At 55.2% G+C, this 19221-nt stretch overlaps 1 protein-coding gene across 15 annotated transcripts in view; it reads right to left on the bottom strand.

Moving 5' to 3' along the window:
• Positions 1-340: 340 nt before the first annotated feature.
• Positions 341-19221, bottom strand: part of MYO18A (myosin XVIIIA) — a 91389-nt gene continuing 72508 nt past the window's right edge. For 8 of the 15 annotated variants that reach the window (XM_057501093.1, XM_057501099.1, XM_057501094.1 and 5 more), the window contains 13 exons: positions 18742-18852; positions 18122-18226; positions 17544-17690; positions 17041-17154; positions 15590-15706; positions 15325-15408; positions 14747-14884; positions 12586-12771; positions 12076-12215; positions 11209-11253; positions 7872-7994; positions 5292-6571; positions 704-843 (listed from right to left, as the gene is read on the bottom strand). In XM_057501093.1, coding sequence (XP_057357076.1) covers positions 5296-6571; positions 7872-7994; positions 11209-11253; positions 12076-12215; positions 12586-12771; positions 14747-14884; positions 15325-15408; positions 15590-15706; positions 17041-17154; positions 17544-17690; positions 18122-18226; positions 18742-18852 — 2586 coding nt within the window. In that variant the 3' untranslated portion in view covers positions 704-843; positions 5292-5295. Of the gene's footprint in view, positions 844-5291; positions 6572-7871; positions 7995-11208; positions 11254-12075; positions 12216-12585; positions 12772-14746; positions 14885-15324; positions 15409-15589; positions 15707-17040; positions 17155-17543; positions 17691-18121; positions 18227-18741; positions 18853-19221 lie in introns of all 15 variants that reach the window. The other 7 variants (XM_057501100.1, XM_057501102.1, XM_057501098.1 and 4 more) reach the window with 3 other exon arrangements.

Genomic DNA, 19221 nt, shown 5'->3' with positions numbered 1-19221 from the left:
CCCAGAACCACCTGAGAGCCCCTCCCCATGCTGCCTCTTAAGAAACTGGATGAAGCTCTGCTCACTGGCCTCGCAGCTGCACAGAGAAAGGACTGCTCTCTGAAGAGTGATGATGGAGCGGGGATTCCCCAAGTCCTTCCCGGGGGCCCCAGCTGCCACCACAGCCCCCTCCCATTCTCAGGGATGCAGCTGTGATGGAGAGGTTGGGAATTTAAATTAAAAAGTAAAAAGACAGCAGGCACTGAGAAGAGAAAGCCCTCACCCCAAGCTGGGGGGAAGGAATTACTGTTCCTTCCCCCAACTCCTCCCCATGGACCCAGCAACATAGAATGTCCCAGTAGGCAATCTGTCCATCATCCCTGAGCAAGGGGCTGAGATGCAGGTCAATGTACTGGCTACATGCAGTGCCAAGCCACCTGCCACTGCCCACAGTGGCCCAAAGTAGAAGCCAAGACTATGGCATTTTGGAGGCAGAGGAGCACAATGTTCTCTTTCCAGAAACTCCTCTCTGCCCGACCTCTTCCACGTGGAGATGTCAGACACCTACAGCCTGGACAGCCCCCAACCCCAGAGGGCTGGGTGTTTCCCATGCAGATCATCAGTCAGATGGGAGAGACCTGTGCCCCGCCATTTCCCGGGAGAGGCCCCGTGGCAGTAGTGGCCCGTGAGGTGGGAGAGGTGCAGACCACTCCCCTGGGCTATGCGTTGGTCTCTGTCAGCTTGGCTTCTGTGTCGCTGTCACTCAGATAGTTGTGGGAATATCGGGGCCTGGAGGTGCTGTCGAGAGGGTCGTGCTCATCATCTGACCGGTCAGGGGCAAGGGACTTCCAGTAGCTGGTGGGGCTGTGGGGAGAGAGGGACAAGGTCACAGGGGAATGACACGCCTAACCTTCAGCAGCACCACGGGCTTTGGTCCTGGGGAAGCCCCCAAAGTCCTGTCACAACATTCTCTACAAGCCACAAATTGAGAAGTAAATTCAGTCTCTGGCTTTCCCAGAAGATAAAGTAAAAGGAAGGAAGACATCGTCTTGACTCTGAGAAGCTCTGGAAACTGAGGAAAACAATGCTGCAGAGCAGTGGGTCTCGGACCTGAGTGTGCATAGGAATCAGCTACAGACTCCTGGGTTCTCCCCCGGGAAACTTTCATTTGCTAGTCCTTCGGTGGAACCCAGGAATTCTGCATTTTCAATTTCCTCCCCAGAAGATTCTGATGCAGGGGACCCATAGGCCACACTGACTTGGGGGCTGGAGAACAACTCATCTCAGTTAAAGTTATTCCTTAAGATTCTAAGGAGGGGCTTTCCCCACTGAATACTCCCAGATCTTAACCCTTTCTCCTAAGCAGGTTTTCCTAAGGCCTGTGAGGATTTCTGCCCTTGCCCAGGCCATTGTCTGCTCACCATAAGGAATGGTGACTCAGGATGTAGAAGCTGGAAGGACCTGCTTCTGGGTAGCACAGTCATCCCATTGTTGGTACCAAAACTCAACTCCACAGAGTTTCCATCAGGCCCCTGGGAGCCTCCAGTGACTCCCGACCACAATGTGAAGCATGACCCCTGGACGGAGCAGGCTCCTGGCACCAAGCCAGGGTGGGGCCTCATCATTCAGCTCCAGTCACCTCTTTTCTTTCTTTCCCAAAGCCCTGGAGCTGCCTCTCCTGACCCTCCCACCTCCATTGCCTCTGCCCAGTCAAGTGCACTATGATTTCAGCCACTCTTGGAGAAAATGCAGCCCAGGGGGACCCCACCCCTACCCCATGCTCTGTGGGTCCCTGCCCAGTGCTCCCAGGGCGACAGCCCTGCTTCCAGATCTTAGAGAGCTTCCACAGGCATAAATAAGAATTCTGTGATCCTGCTGCTTAACAATTCTGATTAAAGAATCTATGTAGAGCCCTTGTTTACCAGACCTTTCAAAGTTCTTCTATCCCCAAACCAAAGGTTCTGCAAGAAAATAATCACATTCTTAACTTTTCCAACTGTGGTGAAGAAAAGATGTGGTCAGTGGAGTAGTACCTGCTGTGTATGAGACACAGTCTGAGGCACTCTGGATGTGCTGTCTTGTTCTTCACAATAACCCTGTGAAATAGCCTGAGGATGCTGGTTCAGAGAGATGAAGCACCTTACCCAAGGTCACACAGCCATTATGTATATTTGGACCTGGGACTCTCAGACCTCAAAGTCTTTTGATGACTCCACCTTGCCATTGATGGAGAAAACAAGACCAAACCTGAATTTCCCTCCACTGGCTTGAGTGAGAGCCCAGGGGTGGGTAAAGATAGGCTCTCTCTCCCTGAGAAGAAGGAAGAGCCTGGGAGATACATGTTCAATTATGTAAAATGGCTCAGGAGTGGGGCAGCCTGGTTAATAGTTATCATATTTCTCATGAATGAATTACCATTTTTAAAGGAATCAGAAGAGCACAAAACACATTTAATACAAACTAGACTGAACAAAAACGAGTCTTACTTTGATGGGCCAAAGGCACTTAAGGACTCTGGGGTGTCTCAGGGACAAAATTATAAAGCTCAATGATGTAACATAGAAAAAGTTGGGGTTATTTTAGTTTTTGGGTTGTCTGACTTCCAAATTAGTGGGAACCTGGTTTTATTTTCACTTTTAGACAGAATTTCTGCGCACTCAGTGCTAAGGTCTGCGCTAGTCAAAGGGTGGACTGGCTTTGTGGAAAGACAATGGGGTTGTTTTGTGAGCAGTGGGCATGAGGCAGATGCCAGCACTGGGACTCAGATGCAAATGGAGCCTGAGGACAGGACTGCTGGTGTCTCTCCATTCTCGTAGCCCTCCTCAGATACTCCCACATTCCTGTGCCTGCCAGGCAGACGCCTGGATCAGTGACAGCAGGGAGGGGGCCAACGCTTTGCATCTCTCCCCTGCCCTGTGGAGCCACAAGCTCTGCCTGCTTCTACCATGGCTACTCTTTAGCCAGTCTCCTTTGTGGCCTCTACTGTGCAGCTGTCAGACAGCCAACAGCAGACAGCTAGCCCCCTCCCCAGGGCAACAGTCAGGGCTGGCAATTTGAACATTCTAACCAAATTGTTTAAAAAGCTTTCCTCCTTGTGAGCCACTGTCTCCTGCTCAACACTGTCACAAACAATTTGGTGCATAAGCTAATTCCTGCTGGGTGAGCCCAGGGTGGCAAGCCCCTCCCCTTGCTTTTGCTATGGATGTGTTCCTGTTGTGAATTCTTGCTATCCCCATCACCAGATGGGAAGCTAAGCCACAACTCGACTCCCTCCCCTACTCTTGGGAGTTTATCCACCCAAAGGCAGTTTGGGTTGAGTCCAGTAGGTCCCCCTTCCCCTGGCCCCTCTCTTGCCAGCTCCATTTTGGCTGGCTAGCTTCTGGCTCAGTGCCCACTCTACCCAGCGAATCCAAATCTCTTTGGGTGGTGGTGGCATGTCGGATTTCAGGACTACTTCTGTTTTCCTGGTGGACAAAGGGGAACTGTGTTGGTGGCTGAGGGAAGGAACAGGCTTTCTGTGTTTTTGTTCTTGCTAGTTGTGGGGTTAAGGGTGACAATGGGCTGAGGACACTGGGTCTGAAATTCACCCACTGCCAGTCGGTGTGGGATGGCCTGGCTAGGCTCCTGTCTCCTTCTTCAGGTAGTAATGCAGCTCTCAGAAGCACCTGGCTCTCTCTGCTTTCCCGCACCCCATCCCCCACGGCCCTCAACTAACTCCCACAGCTGGGGGAGCAGGGCACTCAGCTGGGCTGCTGAGGGGAAGGCTGAAGTGGTAGACACAATATTATGACTCCTGTCTTTTCTCACTGGGGAGCTGACAACGGCTCCCTGGTGCAACTGAGATGTTTCCTCCTCTTCCCAGAGCCCCCTGCAACCATCTGCCACGTGGGGGAAGTGACGGAGCAGTGCTGAGCCCAAGCGCTTGGCTTCAGAGCAGCTCAGGGCCAGAGGAATCTGAGCTGGTCGTGAACCTGGTTTGGGTTCAAGTTCCACCTCCCCATCCTATCCCCCGTTTCCAAATAGTTGCTGGTAATATTCACTTCCACTTGCAGCATTTCCTAAAACATAACTGGCCCCTTTGGGTAGAACCCAGCCAGAGTCAGTGTATGTGTTAGCTGCTCCACTACCCAAGAAACCTACATACATGCAACGGGTGTGTGTTAGTTCCCGCGGGGACCAACGCCTGCCTGGGCCCCAGGCCGCTGCGTCCTGGGACTTGGGACTGTACCCCCTGAGCAGCAGCAAGCTTGCTCCCATGCTGAAAACATAACCAGATCCACATGTCACCACCCACCAGCAAAAGCGGCAACAATGGGATTCCAGTGAGTCAGTCTCTGCCTTTCTTCCAAGGTGGGGGTGTGGGCTTCAAGGGCCTAACTGCCACATCTCCCTCCCCACAGGGAGAGGGCTGCAGGAGGCAGGGGAGCCAGGAGGGAGCTGTCACTCAGCAGCTACTAATTTCTATTCACTGAAACTTTGCAAGATGAGCTGAGACAGGTTGACGCCCATGTGTGGGCTTCAGCTGGGAGGGGTGGGGAGGGAGCCTGCACCCCGGGGTCTGCTGTAGCCTGTGGTGCTGCGGGGGCTGGAGCCCCGTGAGCCTTGCACTCCTAGGCTTGAGGTATGTGCCAGGGAGGAAGGTGTACTGCAGGGCAGTGGGAGAGCTGAGCAAAAGGCCCCATAACAGCCAATGGCCACCGGTGTACTTACTAAGCCATACCTGAGTGGGGGTCAGCTAGAGCCCTTTCCTGGGCCCAGCGTGTGGGGACCATGGACCAAAGCTCCCGTATGGGTGCTGCCAGGCACACACAGTAAACATTCTGCCTGTGTGCTCTGCCTTGGGCTGTGTAGAAGACTGGTTAAGGGCAAGTTGAATAGACTCCATTCAGATCCTGGTAATGTCACTGCCCAGCTGTGTGACTTTGCCATGTGATTTAACCTTCCTGGGCCTCAGCTTCCTCTTCCATAAAATGGGGCTAATCAGACCTTTGTTAATGGGGTTAGTGTGAGGATTAAGTGAGTTAAATGCAGCAGGTATCTAGGAGGGACTCCAGCTGAGGGTAAGGCCTTTGAGAAGTGGGAGGGAGATGTGACTGACATCATCAGCAAGTTCAGCAGACAGGGCTCAGGGCTCAGAGGGACTAACCAGCTTAGCTGGCCCCTGCTCTGCGAGGTAGCCAGGAGGCTCTCTGAGGCCAGGCCGGGCTGAGAGGAAAGCAGGGAGGCCTTGGTTGTGGCAGGCGGGGTGGGAGCATGTTAGTTCACACCAAGTGGCACACTCCATGCTGCACTGCACGCCAGCTGCCACCTACTGCACTAGTCGCTCTCGGGACGATACAGGTACCGCATCATCAGGCTGTCCACCTCTTTCTTGCGCTTCTTCTCCTCCTTCCGAGACTGCCGGCGCACCTGCCCAGCCTCCTCACCTTCCGTGGCTGGGCCCTTCTTCACACTCGAGCGGCTGTGGCCCGAGACGGTGGAGCCACTGGATGTCGACGAGGAAGATTCAGACTCGGTCTCTCGTCTCCTTCTTCTCGACTTGGACTTCTTGCTCTTCCTAGAGCGTCCCTTCTTCCGCCGCTTGTGCTCTGAGGAGTCTTCCGAGCTGGAGCTGGAGCTGGAGCTGGAGCTGCTCCTTCTCTTGCTCCGGCCCTTCCGGCGGCTGCGGGACCGAGAGACATCAGCAGCAGAGGCTGAGCGGCGGATGCTGGTGGCTCGCTCTGGGAGGTCCAGCTGGACGCTCCGGGTACTCTGGATGCTCTTCCGGTCATCTTCGTCAGAGTCGAGGTCCAGGCTGCTCCGCTGGAACGGGACGGGTTTGTAGCTCAAGACCTCATTGATGGCAGCCTCCAGGTCTGGGTCCAGGAAGGAGCGACGGCTGCCAGGGCGGGCGCGGGAGCCGAGAGGCTCACCCGGGGCAGAGGCCGAGACACGGGGCTGGGGAGGCACCGACAGACTGCGGGCCAGTGACGGGTGGCTGTCCTGCGAGGGGGCCTCACTCAAGGCCACGCTGGCACCATCGTCCCACTCACCCAGGCAGCTCCGGCCCAGGGACAGGCGGGAATCGGGGCTCTCCCGGCCCAGGCCCGAGGACCGGCTCAAGGAGGGGCTGAGGGTCCGTGACAGGCTGTCCAGGCGGGAGGCACTGCGGCGGGAACTGGGTGAACCCGAGAGCGAGAAGCTCGTGCAGGAGCGGACCCCATCCTCAGCAGAGCCGTGCCGGGTGGCCGAGGAGGCCCGGCTGACCGGCGCAGAGACGGCCGAGGCCCGGTCAAAGTCCGAACCCCAGCGCTTCTCCAGCCCCCGACTGGCCCGGCCCCTGACCTCGGAGAAGACGGGGCCGCACCCTTCCCGCTCCTCGGCCTTCCTGCCCTGGCCCGGTTCCTCCCTGGGGCCCGGGGGCACCTTCCGGGGGGGCCTCTCGGGGGAGGCGGCCCGCTCGCTCAGGGCGCTGAAGAGCGAATCCTCGTCCCCGGCGCCCCCGATGGAGTCCTTGAGGGTGAGCCGTTTTCGGTAGCTCAGGGCGCTCAGCGAGGAGGCCGGCCGCTCCTCCACCCCCTTGCCCTCCTTCCCCAGCGTGTTGAGGGCCGTCCTGAGAGGGGTTTGAGGCGTGAGGAGGAGGGACCCGTCGTGGATTAGGGGCAGCAAGGAAGAGAGGGAGAGAGAGGGACAGGCATTAAACCTGGAGAATAAAGACACAGGGGGAGGGAGGCGAAAGGGGGCGAAAGGAGGAGGGATCGGCAGCGCTGGCAAAGCGGCGGTGAGAGCATCAGAGGAAATGAAGCAAAATAATTTGCGTCAGTGAAAATAGCTTCATGGAGAATGTCATGTAAATTAGACCATTGTTCTATTTCATCACTTTTCCCTCTAAAACGTTTACTTCAATTTATTTCATTGTCAACTACCTGGAGCCTCATGCCACCCCGCGGTGAACGGCAGTGGGGTGGGGCCGGCAGCATGATCTGCAATAACAAAATGTTGTTTCGCTGAATAAATTAAGCCAATTAGCAGGGGCCACTGGGTGCTTGTGGAGAGGGGCTGGACTTGGGAGGGGGCCTCGGGGGAGCTGGAGAAGGAGAGGGGTTACTTTTCCTTCCCAGCCTACCAGCTGTCTGGGGGTGGGGTAGTGCTAGGCTGTGTCCTGGGGGATCAGGAGGCTTTGAGATGGGGAGGAGCTGGGCATGGGGAGCCAGCACGGAAGAGGTCACAGGAGCTTCAGAGGACTGCTCCCCCTCCCTGCTGCCATGCTGGTCAGCAGTGAGAGACGCAGAAGGTGGAGCCTTGTATCCAGGGGTAGCTGTCTGTGTGATCAGAGGGGGAGCAAGGCCCACCAGTGGATGGGTGTGAGTGGGAAGCATGGGGCTGGGAATGCAGCGAACAGTTTGGAGGGAGGAGAGAATGGATAGAGAAAGACAGAAATGGGTCTGTCGTGGTGACAGGGGATTCAGGGACACCAGTGCCTCTCTGCTGTATTCCTATTAGACTTCAGATACCCAGAGCTGGCCCAGGCCAGACCCATCCAGGACTGTGGGATCCAGAGTTGCCCTGTGTTCCATTCCAGTCTTGATTCCAAGGGACCAAACTATCAGGTAGCTCAGCCAACATTTGTTGAATGAATAAGTGGGGATGAAGTTAAACCTACAGCAAACCAAAGTCCTGAGCCTCATAGGGAACCATTACCTGGGAAAAATAAGGGCTCTGGGACCCTGACTAAAAAGCAACTGAGCTTCCTGTGCTTGTTCCACAAGCTGGGGGCACGCCTGAGCGCCTCACACACGTCAGGCAAGAGACGCAGGTGGCATAAGGCCTGCCCTCTTTGGGATGAAGGCACTGCTCATCCATCCCTGGGGCACAAGGTGGCTTTTCCTCCCAGCCCAAGGCTACATGCTCACCTGGAACTCTTCAAGCTGCCATCATCGGAAGCTGCCTTAGAAGGTCCCTTGTTTTTTGACAACCACGACTTGACCCCGTCGACACGGTCCTCCAGCTCCGAGTCCACATCAGAGTCCCCCTCACTGTGGGATGAGGAGCAGAAAGGTAGGCAAGTCGGGGGAAGAGGTGATCACCCGCTGCCCAGCAGGGGGCGCTGAAGGGGCAGCAGGTTTGTCTTGGGTGGGGGTAGATGGGGGAGGGCATGTGAGTCAGTGAGTCAGGAAGGACAAGAGAGGTTGGGTGGACCACATCATTCACAGGGACCCTCAGCAGGCCACACTGTGCGACAGCTGCCAAGAGACCCTAAGGAGCATGGAGGCACCTCCTCCCACTTTCTGTGACAGCCTGCTTGCTGTTCAGCCAACTAATCTAGTGAGAATGACAGGAAGACCATCTCTTCATCAATTACAGCTACATAGCTCTTGGTTAAAAAGAGGAGTCCCAGGCCCTTCAGTACTCCCTGAGGCCTACTCTGCTGTTTCTTATCTGCACATTCCCAAAAATGTGGCTATAGCTGCTGCCATTTTCCATGCCTCCACTGCAAAAGCTGGGCCGCTGGCCACAGGGCTTCATCATGACTTCAAGTTAGCTTGGACCTGTAGTATCCTTAGCTGATGGCAATGCCAACCCGGGCACTTTAGGCCATATCCCAGACCCATCCTGCGACTTTCCTAGCCCTTAAAAAACTGAAAGGTCAAGGGACTTCTCTGGTCCTTAAAAAACAGAGAAAGGGCACACCAGCATTTCCGGAGAGGCAGGCAACAGCTTTAGGATTCAAACTGCACCCTGGGGATCTAGGTGAGCCAGAAAGTCCCAGACAAGGGCTATGTGTCTCCAAATCTCCTCGCCCCTCCCTCAGGCAGCTTCCTGCTCTCACTCCTGGTGCTGCTTCTGCCCAAGCTGGTCCAAGCCCTCTCTATTTGCAGGAAAGCCCAAAGGAGTCAAATTACAAGGCTGGAATCATGATGACCCATCACAAAATAGTGGTGAGATAGCTTCTAAGTGAGAATGCTTCTAGAATTCTGCAAAATGTCTGTTCACCACATTCACCTGATACAGATATGCTAGGATTTCTCCTTGATACAAATTTCCTTTCATCTGTGTCAAAAGGAGCAGCCCTGTTCCTGAATAACGGTCTTGAATAAATAGCCACACAGGCATGTGTGTGTGCATGCATGCATGTATGTGTGCACACACACACATACACACAGAAGAAATCCACCAGACTGTTCTGAGGACTGTAGGAGAGCACAACCCATGGGAGGGGAATAAAGAGGCATATTTTATGGCTTCCGTCAAATGCAGAATTATAACAAAGACGAGGCTGGCTGATGCCCCGGGTAAACAGGAGTTTAGCAGACAGCCCTGAAACTGCTAATGGGAGCCCTGTGCCTGTCCGAGCCTGGTGGATTTACTATGGTGCACAGGCCCCATGGAACGCCAATACCACCTGATTTATACATCCGTGCAAAAAATCTCCCTTTCTAGCTTCAGAGCCTGTAATTTATCACCACCATTCATAACCATATTGATTGCCTTTAGAAAGGAGGTGCTGTAAGCATCACAAAATCTATGTCTACATGTTAAAAGCATTTCTGTATAAATCTCCCTTAATACTGTGCTGTTTACTGCTTTCATTAAGGTTATGGCAATAACAACTGTATCTCTAAGTAAATCGAAACATTATTTTTCTGCCCGCCTTAGCACACTCGCTCAATAACTCGGAGCTGGGGCCCAGAGTTGCTGAGGAAGGAGCCACACCATCTCTCTGCCATCACTGGAAACCCAGCTAGAATTGCATGCCCCTGTGTGCCTGTGTGAATGCATGCTGGGATGTGTGTGTGTGGGGGGGGGGCACATGCATTGCGGGCGCACACCTGGCCATGGTTTAGAATGTGATCTTAAATGCGCATTTTATCAGCCCTCCAAGCTCCTACAGCCCAAAGATCTCAGGGCTAGAACACGCAGGGGACAGATGGTTGTGGGCTCAGAATAGGAATTTTCCTCCTTACATTCAGAACAGCGAATGGGTTGGGAAGCCAGCCTGCCTGCCCGCCATGACATTCCCTTCAGTTTCAAGCAAGTAGACGATGTTTGGGTTCTTTTCCTTAAATAAGCAGGCCAGTAAACAAACTGCATGGGCAGGCCGGCTCAGGGGGCAGTTGAAATTTTAAATGGTCGGAATTAAACCTCGAGTCAAATACAATTTATGTCTAGGCTCATGTGCTATTAGTTAACTGGGAGCTGAATCTCAGGGGAACAAACAAACGGAGACAGAACGGCAGGGGATATTAATTGTGTGTGACAACCGGGCTCCAGCGGCCCTCTATCACTGTTACACACTATTACATTTATCATTAGCTCTCACGGAGTCCTTCGCGCTGCTGCCAGCCCATCCTGGCCAGGGGAGGAGGCCTGCCAGGCGAGAGAGGATGGGGGAGGAAACCCAATGCCACACTAAAAAAGACAACCTCTAAAAAACAGCCCTGTCGAACTTGACAGAGGATCACCCTGATCTGCTGTTAGGCCGGCGTATCAGTACCTGCAGTCTGGCTCCCAGCCAGGGAGAAGGATGCGGACAGGGTGGATTCACTGGGCTTTCTGCCACCTGACAGGCAGCACCAGCACAAAGAGCTGCCCCCCCCACTTTAGAGGTTCCCGCAGGGGGCAAAGTAAACACATCTGGCTGCATGCCCTTTCCCTGCTGGGGCAGAGTGGCCCATGATTAGCTGTCTGAACGCTTTCTCCAAATAAATAACAGCTAGATGTCCCTCATCTTCTATCCTGCCTGCCAAAGGAAGGTGGAGGACCTTTCAAAACAAAACGCACCTCCTTTCTTTCAGGGGGCTCGGGATCTAGAGGAGCCCAAGGATGTGAACAAGTCCAGCACAAACAGACTTTTCCCAGAGAAACAGACTGAGGAGATGGCTGCACTTGGTTTGGGAGAGCGAACAGGGCCAGAGCTCAGGAAGGCAGATGGTGGGGAGCACTGGATGAGGCTGAGCTCTCCTTTCTGAGGGAGCCCCCATTCTGACCACCAACAGCATGAGGGCCAAACCGAGCCTTCCTGGGGGAGTGCACCCCACTGCCTGTCCACCTCTGATGCAGGCCCAGCTTGTTGCCCTGCCTCCCCTCAGGACAGAGTCAGTGGTGTTAGTGTGAGAGACTAGTTGGAAGAGGTGCCAGAGCTGTGTGTCCACATGCTACATGCAGCAGGGCCCTGGGTGGGAGACCAGTGTTAGGGGTGGTTAGACACCACGGGAGGAGAGGCAGAGAGCACGTGCACTCAATCCTCACGGTTTATTCTTTCTTTTCTGATACTTTGTCACCATGTCCTGTAAACTGGAAACAGAAAAAAAAAGTGGTGGGCAAGGGAGCTAGAAGAAGACAGAAAAATCAATGGGCAAACCAAGGTAGACCCTTCAGCTGAAGCCCCTTTTTTCCTCAGCAAAAGCTGGCTCTGGCTGGCTGAGACCAGCCAGTGGGTTGAGTGACAGCACTGTTCTCAGAGGGAGGTCTGGGCTGCCCAGTCACCCTTGCCCTGTTCTAAAGGAGCAGGCTTCCTGGATGGGCCAGGACCTGCCTGCACAACAGGGCCCCAGCCCTCAGGTGAGAGGGCGGCAGATGTGCGGGGGGGAATCTGCCCAGGGTAGACTCGAGAGCTTCTCTATAGCCTGACCCTCCCACCCCAAAGTGCTAGTGTATCTGCCTTTGACTGCTTCCTCAGCCTAAGACTACAAATCTCTCTCTCTCCCCTAAACCATTCCCTAGGTAGGTTTTATGAGAGAAAATCTCTGGCATGGTAACAAGGCACCATGGCCCTTAAATCTCTGCTCTCCCCAGAGTGGGGCAGGAGCCATTAGAAATGCAGCTAAACGGGAGAATAACTCTTCTTGAACAGGCAGAGCTGGAGAGCCAGGTCCCTGGGAGGCCTGGGGAGGAAGGACAGGGAGGTGGAGGGAAGGGCATCTCACCCAGAAGCCCCTGTCCTGCCCTCAGCTGCTGCAGGATAGGCTCCAGGCCGGGGTCCGGCAGTGAAGGGAAAGTGGGCTGCTAGATCGGCGACAGGGAGACAGAGGCGGCAGAAGGTCTCCCTGGTGGCCAGGTCGGGAGATGGTAAGAGGGCCTCTGTGCAGGCCGCAGCTGCCCTACCTGCTCCCTCACCTGTTGATGAGGTCCTCATTCTCATCGCTCTCCATCTCATCCTCAATGGCAGCCTGCAGGTCCCCGATACGCTTGAATGCCAGTTTTAAATCAGCCTGCAGACTCTGGTTAGCAGCCCCCAGGCTCTCCAGATCCATCTCCTGGGAGGGAGAGTAGACAGTCGGGTTCACAGGAGGGCTAATCTCTCATGCAGCTGCCCCAGGAAAAGCCTGCTTCAGCTCCCAGCTAGGCAGGAGCTACACGGGGCTGCTGCAAGCCTGCCGAGCCTTTCTTGCTCTGGTGTTGCTGGGCCGTTGGGCCCAGCCTTGCCTGGTGGAGACTCTGGTACCACCCTTGGCCCCCTGGCCTGCCTTTGGGGCTTCCTGGACTATCCTCTTGACCTGTTCTTCCCTCCAATTCTCTAAACTGTGGTTTCTTTTGCAGTCTACACTCCACCAGCCTAGGGGTGAGGTGTGCACTTTGCATTCAGAGGGCTGCCTGCTTGGGGCCCCTTGGGTTGGAGCGCAGTACCAGTTCATGCTTCTTGCGGCTCGCCTCAGCTTCCTTCCTGGCGAGCTCGCCCATCTCCTCCTTGGTGTCCCGCAGCTGCCGCTGTAGCCTCTTATTCTGCTCCTTCTCCCGGTTCTCAGCCGCAGCACGCTGATCCCGCTCCTCGGTTAGCTTCTCCATATTCTCCTTGAGCCGGCTGGCCAGGCTCTGGGTAGGGAGGAGGGAAGAGGGGCCCATCAGCCAGGTGGAGAGAGGGGTGTGGAAGAGCTCTGGGTTTGGAAGGCCTGGGGTCCAGCTCTGGCTCCACAGCTCACTAATAGGTTGGCATGCAACTAAAGCCCTCTAGGAGGCTTCCTTTGACTTTCTGTAAAATGGGAAAATAACAATTATTTCCCCAGGGATCTTTTTAAGGAGTGAATAAGGTAATACATGGGAAGGCGCTCCGGAAGCTGGAAGGTGTTCCCATCATCAACACTATCAAGGATGGAGGAAAGTTCTGCCTAGCACCTGCACTTCCGTACTGACAGTCAGCAGAGTTTCCCCCAGAAGCTCGGTCCTGTGCTCAGAGGTAAATGGGTTTACTGAGAGTTCCCGGGTTAGGAGGAGACTAAACAGTCATCAGATTCCAAGCACAAAGCCAACCCTCTCAGCCTGATGAATCTCTCTCCCCCCAGAAACGTGAACACATTTTTCCCTGCTGGCCATAGAATATGGAGCAAGAAACACATGGAGATTGAGGCAGAGTGTGAAAGGAAGGACCTGCTTCTGTTTTTTATCCTGGTTCTACCACTGACTGGCCATGGGGGCTCCACGTCTCAGCCACACAGCCTCTGTGTCTCTAAAGCAACAGTGCTAGGTTACATGATCTCTAAGTGCTGTCTGTGTTTAACATTCTGTATGTCTAAACCATAATACTGCCTTTCTGGGCAGAAGGGAAACTGAGAGACAGAGCCGAGGAAAGGGGCTGGGCCCACAAAAAAAGGAGACAAGAGCACAGGTCTGCCCTGGCCAGACCAACAGCCTATTCTGACCGTGGACAGCTTTGTGACCTTAGGCAACCGACTTACCCCTTCCTGTATATAAAATGGAGATCAAAATTACCATCTATCCTAGGGTTGTGGTGGGCTGAAGAGGAACTGTCATGTCTCCTCTAAATTCCCTAGCTCTCCCGTGACCCTGTCTTGGGACATTCAGCCATATTCTCTTCCTAGGTCAAGGGTATTACTGCCCTCGCATGCCCACTGCCAGCCCCAGAGCCACCTGTTTTCATCCTTCCCCCAGTGCCTGCTCCACAGACTGAAGGGCTAGAGGGGAGGTGGCAGGGATGTGCCTCAGCACCCACCCCTGCCATGTCTATGAGCTCAGGAAGGAGAAGAACTTAAAAACAGGGCGAGAGGGGTATGAACCCAGAGAGAATTCTGCCTGCCTCTTTCTTCCTACATGCTAGGCTGGGGAGGGGGTGCTGGATCATGCTGGGTCAGGAGACTGAACAGAAAGGACTGACTTTGGGGTATGGAATTCTACGTGGAAGGAAGGAGGGGCAAGATAAAGAAGAAAGGAGGTGAGCAGAAATGGAAAAGGGCTGAAAGAAAGAAGATAGAAAGTATAGGCAGAGGGAAATGGGATGGGAAGCCAAGGAGAAACAGGGAGGATAAGAAAGGGGAATAAGTCTGCGGAGGGGGAAATGCAAAAGGAAACAAAAGAATGGGGCAAAATAGGAGGAAAATGGAGAGAGGAGGAGAAGCAGCAGAGAGGGAAGGGTTGGAAGAAGTGAGGAAAAATGGAAATAAAAAAGGGGAGGGGGAGAGAGTGGTGAGATGAGGGAACAGACCTCAGCCCTCATAGAAGTGGCGCCATCCACTGCATATTTATGACACTGCCAGGGAGCGAGTGAGGGGGACTGTGGTGGGGGAGCAATGGTGCAGGAAAATATGAAGACAAAAAGCTAAGCTGCTCTGGTCCCTTGGCAGAAAGCAAGCACGGAAACAGAATGTAAAGCAGGCAGGCTCTGTGGTGCCCAGAGAGCAGGCCGGGTGGGCGGGGCCAAAGGCACCGGCCCTGTTAGCTGGCCTGACAGTTGGCAGAGGCCTCTGAGGAGCGGCAGGCCAGCCCGGCTGCACATGCGCGGTTCCTGCTGCTGGGGCAGTTCTGCCAACTCGCTGCTGACCAGAAGGGCACCCACCTCCAGCCTCTTCACTTGGGTCCTTTCAAACTCCAGGCGTGTCTCCAGCTCCCGGATCTTAGCTTCCTGCCTGCTCACCAGGGACTTGTCCACCATGGACTGTTCCAGGAACTCCACTTGGCTCTGGAGGGCTTGTAGCTAAGGGGTGGAGGGCAGGAAGAGAAGAAAGGACTGAGTCCAGAAGCACTGGGGCAGAGTCTGGAGTTGGCAAGATCATCATGGTGACCTAATGGTGGAGGGAGGGAGGGAGGGAGGGATGCACAGGGTAGGTGGAAGGCCGAGGCCCAGAGCCAGAGGCATTCTCCACCTGGTTCGGCACTGGCATGGATTTTGCCCTTTGGAGAGAAAGGAGAAAGCTAAGGACCAGAGAGGGAATAGAAATGTGAAATGAGGCAGCTGGAGCCAAATGTCTGCTACGGTGATATGGCTCTGAGCCTAGCTCCTTGCATGTGCCGATGCTGCTCTATGCATTTGTGGTGACTGAGAGCAGCACTTGCTATCCTATGAGCTCGGGGGGTTTGTCCCCACATACAGTGACTCTTGCACCCTTTTTCTATCAAGGGAGACACTGGTCCCACCTTCTCCTGCAGCTCTTGCTTCTCCTTGTTGGCTTCTTCTAGCTGAGCTTGGAGATCATTCATCTGAGCCAGGTCCCGGGAGGCCTGGGAAGGGAATGCGTGCTGAAGCAGGATCCCCCAGACACCAAACCCAACCTCGTCCACTCCTCAGCACCAGGGCACCCAGCACTGCCACACCCAAAGGGAGTGGCCATGCCAAAGACCTGTGAGGAGGACCAGGACAGTGTCTGTAGTGGGTGTGGTGGGGCATCCCTGGGCAGGGTACCTGAGCCACGGCCGCCTTGTGCTTCTTCATCAGCTCGTTCATGTCCTCCTGATCCTCTTCCAGCCGGCTCTGGATCTCATTCTTCTCACGTTGAAGGCGGCTCAGCTGCTCCTCCAGCTGGACAAAAGGAAGACAGATCAGTGGGCATCAGGCCAGGTGTGTCTGATGGCCCCAGGTGGCAAGTCTGCATCTCCCCATGCCACCTCCAATGAGAGAGGGGTGATGATGGAGTGTGGCCCACCCACTAGAGTGGGTTCCAGGCCCAGCGATGCTCAGGGCGCTGCTGTCCTGCTCTGGGCCTGAGAGCTGAGGGAGGGGGCTGTCTCCACAGCACACGCAGACCCTGGGCTAAGTGACAACTGTTTTCTGGCAGCTCTTCGGAGGCTACTGAGAAGGCAGAAAAGGTCTGCCCAGAACAAACTACCCATCATCCTGGCACACGCAGCCTAGACCCTAACCTGCATGCACTCTGCCCTCTTCAGGCCCCAGGGAAGGACCACTCACATCTTCGAAGCCCTCCTAGCTTGGATTCTCATTTCCCCTGGGACTGCCTGCTCCCTGGCTGTCCAGCCCCCACAGCCAGGCCACTCCCGGGGAGGGGAAGAGACAGCCAACAGCAGCTTCCGGAAATGAATGAATCTATTAGCCTGTAATTCCAAACCAAAACGACTGTGCTGGCTCCTTCTCTGCCCCATCCATCTTGTTACCGGGCTGTGGGGAGCTGGGGAAGCCTCCGCCAAGAAATTTATTAACTCAGATTTAAATAAAATGGTAATTTTATAACAGCCTTTTTTAACACAATTAAGGAATTTGAATTACTCACCTGAAAACTGCTGAGGAGCACAAATGTCACAGGGATAAATCAAGCCCAGGAGATTGGCATCTCTCTGCAGTCAGTGACTAACTGGGGGCCAGGGAGCCCAGAGCCAAGCCCAGCCTCCTCCCCCACCCCATTCCCTGCCAGAGGAGGGGCTGGTGGCCACAGCCCAGTAACGACTTCTCAGCCAGTGTATGGGCCATGGGGGAGGTGGGGAAAGAAAAGGGAGGCACTAAATAAGAGCTCTAATTAGCTGCCACTTGGGCTCGACAGTGGGCTGGCCAGGGAAAGAGGGGGGCAACAGAGCCATCCCATCCTCCTGTTGGCGCTTCCACGAATCTCTAGGCACCGGTTTACATGCCTTGGCTACATTAGTTGCCTTTATTTATGGTGTCAGGGCCTGTGGCCCAGCTCCCACAGGCCGTGGTTAAAACAGGGAGATGGGTCCTTGCCAGCTGCCTCTTCCACGTCGCCCCCTCTGGGCCTATGCTCTGAGCGGGGGGAAGCAGAAGAGAGGAGGCCTGCTCTTCTGCCTAAAGGCAGGAAGGGGCCGGGCTGGGGAAGGGCCCTGCTCTGCGGGCAGAGAGCCACCATCACAGCTCTCCTGGCCGGCCCTGCACGCCCAGATCCTCACCACAGCCTTGGCTTTGGCGATGTCATCGATCTGCAGGTGCAGGTCCTCGATCTCCACCTCCATTGCTTTCCTCGCTTTTACAGCTGCTGCACAGGTGAACTCAGACTCCTCCAGCTGGATACAGAGCCACCCCGGACCCCGAGGGAGCTGTCAGTCACTCCCTGGGGGCAGGAGGCTGTGCAGGGTGCTTGCAGGGGAGAGGGAGCCCCAGCACCCTCCTTCTCTTCCTCTGTTCACTTTGTATCCCAGGACTGTGGTGTGTTATCCATGTACAGGCCTCTCCCATGGCAGAGACTGTGGGGGTCAGGTCCCATTTACACCATCCTGGGGCTTGGCAGCCATGCTGTAAAGCATGCACAGACCCTGGGGAGTCTGGTTGCTGCAAGTGGCTTCTCTCCCCTTCTCTGTCACCTTCCCTCCCAAGAACTCAGCAGGGAGAGAGAGAACTGAAAAAAACTCAGCTCAGCTGCCCCTGGAGCTGATGACTTCCACTCTGCAGATACCTGGTTCTTCAGCTGGGCTATCTCCCTCTTGCTGGGGGCATTGTTCTTCAGGTGGTCCAGCATGATCTGGGCATCTGCCAGAAGGGCCTTGGTGCGCTTCAGGTCTTTCCGCAGCCGCTTCTCTGACTCAAAGTCCCGCTGGTTCACCTGGGTGGACACCAAAAGTCGGAGTGTGGGCTTCACCACAGGGCTCCCTCCTACCTTCCCCAAGCCCACTCCTCACCTCTGCCCTCATTCTCAGTCACCCTAACAAGCAAGGGCGGTGGGAGTACCAGGATCAAGCGGGTCAATGAAACACGGCTAGATGAAAAAGGGGGGAAGGGAGGGAGGGGAGAAGGGAGGGAGGGAAGAAAGGGAAAGGAAAGGGAAGACAAGACCCTCCCAAAGAGAGAGAGAGAGAGAGAGAGAGAGACGCCTGGTGCGCAGTGTGTGGTGATGACTCCCATCCCACAAGGGATGGCAGTGGGCCGCATGGAGCCTGCACCCCTCCCCATTCCCAGCTTTCTGGGCCCAAGATTCCTGTCCCTAAGGCCTGTTGGGCGGGTGTTGGCCAGGGCCCAGCAGCAGTCCCCACTCACCTGGTCACTGAGCACAGTGAGCTTGCTCTCCAGCTCCCGCTTCTCACGCAGCACCTTCTGCTTGTCCTCATACTCTTCCTCGAGCTGCACTTCCATTTGTTTTAACTGGGCACCGTGGGGACAGAGGCCCATCAGTCCCTTCGGTGTCCCATGCCAGCCAGTTCCCTTCCCTTCTGGACCCCCCATCCAGGGAAAACAGTGGGATAGGCTGAGCATGGGTGACCTCCACAGGGGTCAGACCCTGAATGTTACGTTCCTAGGGTTTCAAAGCAGGCTGGCAGGGAGCAGTAGGATGGCAGGCCACCCACAGCAGCCCAGAGCCAGAGTAGGAGCCCTTGTTCCAGGGCGGGTAGGCCCCACTGGGCCAGGAGAGCTGACTGCACAGGGACACAGGGTGGGCTGCCGTTTGGCACAGAAAGCAGGGCACACTTGTTCCTCAAGGGCCTGGGCTTCTCTACAGACCCTGAAAGCACACATCTCAGCTAGGATCCTGAGAAGAGATTCCTGGTTCAGAATGGCAAGGGATGACAGTGTGGCTAAGGCAGGGAAACAGAAAACCCCTTAAAGCGGTGATGGGAGAACAGTGGTTGTACTGGACAGGTAAGCACCCATTGCTTTACCTTCTTCTGACACGACTGCCGGGCCTCCTCCACCTCCTCATCCCGACTCTCCATCTCCTTAGCGTGGGTCTGTCTTGTCCGCTCCATCTCCATCTCTAGACGCAGCTTGGCCTAGAGGTTGGTAGGGGGTAGGGACTGGGTTCCTTTCCCAGTCATGCCCTGACCCCTCTGCACCCCAATGGGCAGCCCTTCCCAGGCTCAGGAGCAGAGAACATTTTTTGCCAGCAGTTACCTTTGCCCCCACCTTGCTCCTACAGCAGCTGGCTCCTCCAGAGAAGCTGAACTCCCTTACTAGATGTCTGGCACAGGCCCAGAGAAGGCTGCCAGGGGTGGGGACAATCCTGCAGCTTTTCCATTTGGCCTCCAGGTTCTAGCTCCCTGAACTGACACGGGGGCTCAGTGGTAGGCTGGGTGGGCTCATGGCCTGCCGGCTGCTATGCATCCTAAGCCCCTCACCACTACTGCTCAATCAAGATTTGT

The sequence above is a fragment of the Manis pentadactyla genome, chromosome 4 (assembly GCF_030020395.1).
Source record: "Manis pentadactyla isolate mManPen7 chromosome 4, mManPen7.hap1, whole genome shotgun sequence".
NCBI lineage: Eukaryota > Metazoa > Chordata > Mammalia > Pholidota > Manidae > Manis > Manis pentadactyla.
The sequence above is the reverse complement of the archived record's forward strand: the minus strand, read 5'-3'. Positions and strand labels throughout refer to the sequence as shown.